Here is an 8,985-nt window from a genome sequence, read left to right on the forward strand (position 1 = left end):
GCCTTCAAATGATGTAATCAGTCATCCCAAGGGAAATGGAAGAAATTGTCTTCTAAGTCTGCTCAGAGTTAAATACTGGGTTTAAATCACAGCTAAGGAGATTCAGGTTAGACATCAGAATATCCTTCTATAGTAGGGCCTGGTCATACACACTGAGGATAAATGCTTAGGGAGGTAAAGTTATCTTCATCCCTGGGTTCTGTTAAGAGTAGATTAGACAAATATCTGTCAGAACTGGTCTAAGGCAGATGACCATACTTTGGAAAAGGACCTCTCAGAATCCTTTCCATGTCTACTGTCTACAAAACTGGAAAAACAGAGGAAAATAAAAACATTACTGAGATTACTTGAAATGTTACACATACAATTAAAAATATTATTAAAAAGACAGGATTTGGATTTTTTTCTGTTTGTTTTGGGGGGTTTTTGGTTGTTTTGTTGTTGTTTGTTTGTGTGTTTTTGTGGTTTTTTTTCAAGTTTCTTAACTATGCTAAAGAAAGTAAACGATTTCCAGACAAATAAATATTTCAACTTTGCAATCTTTTAATACTGTGGTTGGGCAACAGGTTAACCTGAAGGAAGTGATAAATTAAACAGAGAATCATGAGGAATAAATGTTTCAGAAGCGTAACAGATAGAAGCATTCAAGGCTGTGTAGTCTCAGCCGTGACCTCCAGATGCACCACATTTATACCCCTGTAATCTCTTAAACACAATCAAGGTAACTACGTGGCACATAAAGATAATCTTTCTAATCTTCCTTGCCTGGCCAAGTAAAACAAGGCAATGAGAGAAATCAATAAAAATCACACTCTGAAGAAAAGAACAGTTCCTTTGAATCCACCTCGGATGGATTTGTTCAACCAGGGAGCCAGACACCTGCTACAGCTCAGGTTTCACTGGCTACTGCCGTGACACCTCCTGGAAAAGGAATAACTTCTCCTGAATCAAATGTAACTGGTACCTGTATTTCTACTTTGTTCCCCTTTATTCTTTGTTTAGCACCCATTCCAATGGACTTTCGGAATAGGAAAGTACTCCTGCTGCAGCTGCAAATGGCTCTTCTGCCTGGCACAAAGGAACAACCGCAGGTAAAGCAGAGGTGGTGAAGGAGCTACCCAACTGTAGAAACAATTCTTGGGAGACTAAGAGCCTTGCTAAATGAGCTCTCATAGCCTCAGTATTTCACAATCCAACCATCATGCAGCCAGAGCCCCAAGAGAATTTTGAGGACAAAAGGGCTGCAGGAATCTCTCCCGCCATTTCTGCTGTTAATGAATGGGCCCATTTAAGAAAGCCTTGAAAAAGTTATGGTAAGAAGGAGCTCGATAGAGAAAGAAATACATGCTTCCAAAGACTGATGCTATTTAGGGAGAAAAAGTAAAACTGCTCAAAATAATTTACTCCCGATAGTGTTCTATTTATTTTTGAATGATACAAGTTTGGGAGAAAACCCATGGTTAAAACAGCAATGTATATCTCAGACTGAGGCATGGAAGAGGTGGGCCTCTTTCAAGACTCTCAGAAGGGCACTAGGTGATAATCAAATAAAAAGAATATATGGAGTTGATTAAAGGCATGTATAGAAGATTTGTATTACCATTAATACATTAAAGACCAACTTATTTCTAAGGCCATAGGATCTTTTTCTTCTTTTATTTTTATTTTTCCCCTGTACTCTCTTTTATCTTAGTTACCTGAAAAATTGTATAAAAAAAAAAAAAAAAAAAAAAGCAGAGATAAAAAAAGACAAAAGAAGCTTTTACCACACCGTATCTTTTCAGAACTAAACTTTGTGAATTGCAGTAGGATATAACAGACAACAGATCTCTCGCATTGAGATTTTGTAACCAGCATGAACAAATCCAGAATCAATGGATGTCTTGTATCAGTTCATAAAAGGAGATCCTTAACAGTGGAGTTTACTTTACCAGAGCTGGGAAGTGGACTCAGAATCGTCCCAAATTGCAACAGTAAAACTACCATGATTTGTAGCAGATCCTTGGTTTGGTCAGCAATTTTGTTAACAAATACTTTGCTTAAACTCTGACTGAACTAGTTCCAAGTTTTTTTTGTTAGACACATTAGAGCATGACTCAAAATCCTGAATAAGGACCAGAACGCAATGTAATCCTTCTCCACACCACACTTCTCTAGGCAAAGGCAATCAGAACTGCAAAAACTTTTGTGGAATACAAGTGTGATGACTCTCCAGATGGGGCTGCAGCCTGTGCCCCTTGGCAGACCTGCTCTCCCAGCAATGTCAACTGAACCCTTGCTCTAGGCTGAAAACAGCCCCAGGGGGATTGCTAGATCTCCCTGGAACACTCCTGCATGCCTAGCCAGCCATCTTGATGCACAAATGCAGTCCTGCTTCTCTTGACTTGGTTTTGGTATTCCCTTTCTACAGGTTATTAACTTCTGATCTAGTTTTAGCAGCAGAGAACAAGCAATCTTGGTAAAATGGAATGTAGGATTAAAACCCACTTATTTTTAAAACAACAGCTCAAACTTTCCTCTTTGGTTTTGGGAAGCATATAGGCAGCCTTTAATATGGTCTCACCAACCTTTGCTACCACCCTGCTTGGCAGCAGCCAGTACTTGACTACTGTCAAATGCAGGAGACAGCTATGCAATTCAAATACAGTGTCAGTATCAAACACGCTACTAAAATAAATTTAAAAAAAAAAATTAAAAAAAAAATCTCAACAGCATGGAAAAAGCTGAAAAAAAAGAAATCTGAATTCTGTTTATTAGATAGCCTCCAACAGCTCTTCTCTCTGTACATATGTGGAGCTATGGTGCTAAAGGTGACCTAAGTGGCACTGTGGAGCTGAAGCCTAGAAACTTAGCGTATAAAGCTCGGCTGGAAGCTTCTTTTAGCAGCTTTTGATTCACAGGTAAGGAGGACTTGAGATATGTCCAAGACAAACGTTTATCCTTTTCTAGGTTCCTCCTTGGTGGTACAGTTGGACAAATGCAAACACAAATGTAAATACAAACAATATAAAAAGAATTGAATAATCTTCTTTTTTTTTCCCTCCAGATTTTCAACCTCTTCATATTGAAAGGAAAACAAGACATCAATAACGTTTTCTAATTAGTCAGTCTGAAAATGTTCATTCTATCTCTGTATATAAAATCATCATGAAATGCATTTGTGCAGCAAAAGAATACTATCTGAAGAGGCTAGCTCTGTTCCCTCAGGCTAGAGCCTCCTGTTCCATCACAGATCTCCTAATATTGTTAGACACATCCTTGACCAGCCTGTAGTATCTTCTGACTTGGCTAGAGGTTTCCTTCCCTGTACACAATCACTACTCAAAAACTCTGGTCAGTGACATGAAGCACTTGGAAGGAGATTTTTTTGAAGCCTCGTTCATTTTTTTTGGAGAAATATGAAATATAGCTATTTCAGACCCACTTTAAGCTCCTGGTTAGGAGAAATCTAATACCCCCTCAAACTCAATTTTTCAAAAGCTAGTTTTTAATCAATCTTAAAAAAAAAAGAAAAAAAAATCTTTGTAAATTCTTTCATTCTGTTTATCTCTTACCACCATAAAAGCACCAACTCCACAGTCGCATGTTCTAGATGTACTCTTAATGTACCAGCGTCTTTGCTGATATCCTGCTTCTTTGCAAAATTTCATCAGTAATTTGCTCATATGAATAATTTCCCTTCTGTTCAAATTGTATTGGAAGATACACTTCTACTACACTCGGATGATCCTTACTGAAATACAGTCTAATGAAAAACTTCAGAGCTGTGTTCTTATTTACCTCAGTATCTAAAATTTCTGCTGTAATGTGAAGGTAACAAATCACTTTTTAAAAAAGTGTATCTTTTAAAGAAGTTTAAATCTCTCACATTCACCAGTGTTCTAACGGATGCCTGGCTTCCAGGCCTCTAAGTGAAATTTTCATCTCTGTTGTACAGATACCAAAGAAACTTCTCTTGGAGGCACTATCAAAATGCTAAAGAGATACATTTTATTTCGTTCCACTCATCGGGTAACTGCCTGAACTCGGAAAAAACACAAAAACACAGTCATCCTGTTCCTAGCTAGCTATTGACTCTATCCAAAATGAAACCATTAACTCCTAATTTATTTATGCAGTCAAGCCTGGAGTTAATCTGCTTAGCAATTAAAAAAAAAAAAAAAAAAAAAAAAAAAAAAAAAAAAAAAAGAGAGAGAGAAGATAAATAGACAAAAAACATATTTTCCAAAACAAAGAATTCAGCATGCAGCACCATTTCAAACAATCCAGACTACATACGATAGACATACTAGGGAGTTATGCCTGACACTTTTTGAATATATCAGAAACACACTCAGTAAGAGCATATGCCCAGTAAACTAAGCACCCTTTGCAGACTAATGCATTTTAAGGCTAGAAGTGACGATTAGATCCTGTAATCGCTCTCTCCAATATTTCCAACCAGAGAACTTCCAACAATTATTTCTGCATAAGATTTACTTCGTATTGAAACCTCCCCCGACACTGGATTGGGATACATCTATAAAGTTAGAGCAAACCTCCCGGAAAGGCACTCAGTTATTATTTGAAAACTTCAAAACCTAGAATATCTGTCACATGCCTCAGCACTTTTTCAAATACATAATCACCAACATCATTAACAAGTTGAGCTCAGTTTTGAATTTGGAATCAGCTCCCATCTATAGTGGGTCTTTCTCCACTAAAGTACTTTTAAGACTCAATATTTTCTCCTCACAAGGAGGCTTCTTCACTACTATCAAGTTGCCTCTTGATCTGCTTTTTGAAAAACAAATTATACTTTTCTCAGGGTTATTTTTCACTGATTGTTTACAGTGTGTTTTCTCAAACACAGCAGAGATCATATCATCGTGGAGTGCTGAAGAGCAGTAGAAATACATGACTGTGGAGAACTTCTTGAACTGATTTTGCTGCCAAGCAAAGCTCCATGGGACAGAAATCTAGGTTACGCAGTGTGTGCTGTTACCTCTAGCCCTCCCATAACATTTGCTGCTCTTCACAACTGATGCAAGCTCACCTATTACAAACATGGATGCCTACAAGACAACAGTCTCATATAGTTCTCGAATTCTGACAGCCTCCACTGATTTATTCAGATCTGTCAGACAGCTATATCTGAACCCAAATAACATGCCCTTTATTAATCAGGGTACTGTGATATTGATATTTAAATCAGAGGCACATGTTAAGGAGGTACAGTACACATCCAACTTGTTAAAAATAATTAACTTTCCTGAATGCTTGAAGCAATCACCCACACATCAAATATTAACTGCCATCTATAAACATAACACTCTGTAAAACTCTTAAAAACTTAAATTAGTATGTCATCTCCTACATTATGGCAGTATCAGGAAGGACAAACAGCGCTGACTTGGTCAAATGCAGCAGATTACTGGGCGTGAGAAGAAAACTGCAATGGAAAGGTACAGATTCTTCCTGCACAAGCTATCCAGAAGCTGAAGAAAGAAATGCCCTAGTCTCCCTTATAAGATTTCTGCCCTTCTGTTTCCCAAGACACAACATTTTCCCACACAAGTTAGCATAGTCAACACTTGCACTAATGTGCTGACTTCAGGAAATTTGTCATGGGCAAAACTTGGGGAATGTTACCTGATTTAATTTATTGTCAGCTAACACACACTTCAAATTACCGATATGAGTATTGAGAAAAAAAAACAAAACAAAACTGTATAAACGAACACTTAGGGAAACATCCTTCCTCCCCATTCTCTAGGCTCAGCTTAATCAAACACCTCTTCTCCACCCATCCTACTCTCAACTGCCTTGTTTCCAGCTTGTGTTAATCTGGTTCCTCTCAACTCCTTCAGTGAGGCAGGCGGCTGTGCAGGATGTTGGGGTCATCTGTGGAAGTGTTTCTTTCTTGATCCTTGCTTATTCTTTGTTTCTTCCCTTGCTCCTTGTTTTCTTCTGCCCGGTGTGGGCCATCCATGGCCTGCAGTTCCTTGGGATGTCCACATTTGGCATGTTTTAACATTTAAAACTGACTATGCTTCTGCTGTTTTCCTAATTACAAATGCCCCCAGGAATCATAAAGGCTACTTTGGAGGCCTTAAAAAACCTGAAATAATTCTGTGGAAGTGTTGATATGTTTACCTGTCCTTGGCTATACATTTTTTGTCAAAATAGATTGATAGATAAATACATAGGTATTCTATGGTGCAAGTAGGAGCATATCCAAGTTTTAGATTCTTGTTCAACCATTATCTGAGGTTTTGATTTGAGGATTTTGTTAATATGTTGTACATTTAAAACCAGAAGACTTCAGACCACCACTTAGACTAAAAGGAAAATAATTAAAATAAAATCAAAGGCAAATCACCCTCTACAGTTACCTGAAAGGAGGTTGCAGAGAACTGGGGATGAGTCTCTTTAACCAAGTAATAAGTGGTAGAACAAGAGGTAAAGGCCTCAAATTGTGCCAGAGAAGGTTTAGACTAGATATTAGGAAGTATTTCTTTCCAGAACGGGTTGTTGAGTGTTTGAATGGTCTGCCCAGGGAGGTGGTGGAGTCCCCATCCCTGGAGGGGTTTAAGAGTTGGCTCGACATAGTGCTGAGGGATCTGAGGTAGTTGGGAACTGTTAATGTTGGGTTAATGGTTGGACTGGATGATCTTCAAAGTCTTTTCCAACCTAGATGATTCTGTGGAATACATTGTACTCCACTGTACTTCACCAGATGAGCAACAAATTAAACCTGTGCAATTCAACACATGCAAAGGTAACATGTCTCAGTTCTCTGCTAATAAGTGACAGAATCACATGAAAAGGCAGGAACCTCAACAGATCTCCACACCGACCTGCTGCTGGGAGCAGGATGAGCTGTGAGGCTAGACCAGGTTATTGATAGCTTTATCCAGCTGGGTCTTTAAATCTTCTAAGTAATTTTTCTTCAGGACTGCAGAAGCCTTCTAACTATAAAGTTAGGAAATACACTGTATGCAGCCCAAAAATTTAATTGCATCAGTTAGACAACATGTAAATATCTGTCTGTGCTTTATAGCTGATTTATTATGCAAATATAGAAACCCTGTCAATATAAAAATATGCTAGACTGAAGGAACCTCTCAACAAGCCTTGCGATTTTTTAAAGTAATTAAAGTTCATATTGGGATTCTTTAATGAAATAAAGCACCATCAGCTGGTAAAATTCTCATATATTATGATTCATGCTTATACCAGAAAGCACCATGTGGGATGAAACTGTAATTGATCCTTGAAAGAAGACTTGATCAGTATCATTACATTGCCATTGGGTGTGAAGCACTGTTTTGCAGAAGGAAAGCTCAAAAACTAACAAATAAGCTATCGTACATTCTTGCTCTTTATGGTTTATGAGATACTACATTCCTAGAATAAAAAACAGTAGGGTAAGAATATACCACAAATGGGATTCAGAAATATTTGCAAGGAGAAATTGTGATCTCAGAATAATGAGGTTTAAAAAAAATAAGAGAACAAAACTAGTTTAGGCAGGAAGAGAAGATGACAAATATATATAAATAGAAAGAAAAACGTGTATACTTACTTTTGGCAGTGCATATTTTGGCAACTTCATCTGTACAAAGCCATTTCGACGGTAAGACACATAATATTTGGTCCGATTTGCTGATGTTGTCTGTACAAAGGAAAAACAAAACCCTGTGAACAGTTAATTTTAAATCTAAAGAGTCTGAGATGGAAGATTTTTTTTCTTTTTAACCTGCAACTGAAATACCTAGCTAATACTTTTACTGCGGTTAATTTGCACAGTGTACTCCCAAAAGAATAAATCAAAAAGTTGTGACAAAATAGTCTTCAAGTAGACTCAAACTCTTCTCTCCTCCTCTTTAGGAAGAAAAAAGTGATTTACTTCCCTCTTTTGCCATTTCAGCTGTCTTAGGTGGTATCTGAGATTTCAGCATCTATTTGTCCCCAATCCTTACGAATATCTCCGATATACACTGGCCTCCCACATTTTTGCCTTTTCATAGAAGTCCAGGCAGCAGAACCCTCCAGGTAAGAGATAGAGAAGAGGTACACCGCCTATGAACACCAGGTACATTAAAGGCAAGTGGTACCAACAGCACAACTCAAAGCAAAGCTCAAAAACCTGAATAAATCATGCTCACGCATGTAAAGCATTCACTATATTTGACTAATATTTTTTACAGAGGATAAAACTTCCCAGTGCAAGATGCTGACATGCCACATGGAAGACAATGCTGCAATTTTGAATCCATTGGTTGGCCAGTTTAAAAGTCAGTGATATGTCCTGAAGACACAGGTATATGCTTAAATAGAGAGGTAAACCACAAATTTCAACTGCTTGCATGTGTGGAACTGAAGACAGATTAGGTTTTAGTTAAAATACTTGGAGGTTTGTGGAGATTTTCACTAAAGAAAACTAACAGAAATGTACATTGAAAGAAACACTGTTGTATGACTATTACCCGTTAGCCTCTTTCTCCTCTGTAATGGCAGCTACAGTGGTCATTTTAAGACTTTTCCCTGATTCACAAAAAAAAAACCCAAAACCAACCCAAACCCAAAACCCAAAAAAACCCCAACAACAAAAAATCCCAAACAAACCCCCCACAAATATTACTGCAAAGTACCAAAAGGGAAATTCTAAATAGATATCAATGAAAATACTCAACTAACAACCTCCCTCAGTTTTTATAGTCAGAAATGTAATGCCAAAATCTTTGCTGATATATAAATAGACACATTTCCAACTAAGCCTCTTGAGAACCATCAGATTAAATTAGCAAAGGATTTAGCCTTTGATAAATAATATTTCATATTTTTTTCACATTATTTTTCCCATTTTTAGGTGACCAGCTAGGTAATGGCTAGTCAGTCATTTTCCCTAAGTTTATAAAGGGTGGCTTCTTTGCAGGAATGGACTGGTAAAAAAAAAAAAAAAAAAAAAAAAAAAAAAAAAAAAAAAAAAAAAAAAAAAAA

At 37.4% G+C, this 8,985-nt stretch overlaps 1 protein-coding gene across 7 annotated transcripts in view; it reads right to left on the reverse strand.

The window, feature by feature from the left end:
• SORCS2 (sortilin related VPS10 domain containing receptor 2) overlaps positions 1-8,985 on the reverse strand; it is a 385,148-nt gene that overhangs the window by 80,533 nt on the left and 295,630 nt on the right. For all 7 annotated transcript variants that reach the window (XM_026846778.1, XM_026846777.1, XM_026846776.1 and 4 more), the window contains exon 7: positions 7,568-7,657. In XM_026846778.1, the coding sequence (XP_026702579.1) occupies positions 7,568-7,657 (90 nt within the window). The remainder of the gene's footprint in view (positions 1-7,567; positions 7,658-8,985) is intronic.

The sequence above is a fragment of the Athene cunicularia genome (genome assembly GCF_003259725.1).
Source record: "Athene cunicularia isolate RWA chromosome 4 unlocalized genomic scaffold, athCun1 chr4_part1, whole genome shotgun sequence".
Classification (NCBI taxonomy): domain Eukaryota; kingdom Metazoa; phylum Chordata; class Aves; order Strigiformes; family Strigidae; genus Athene; species Athene cunicularia.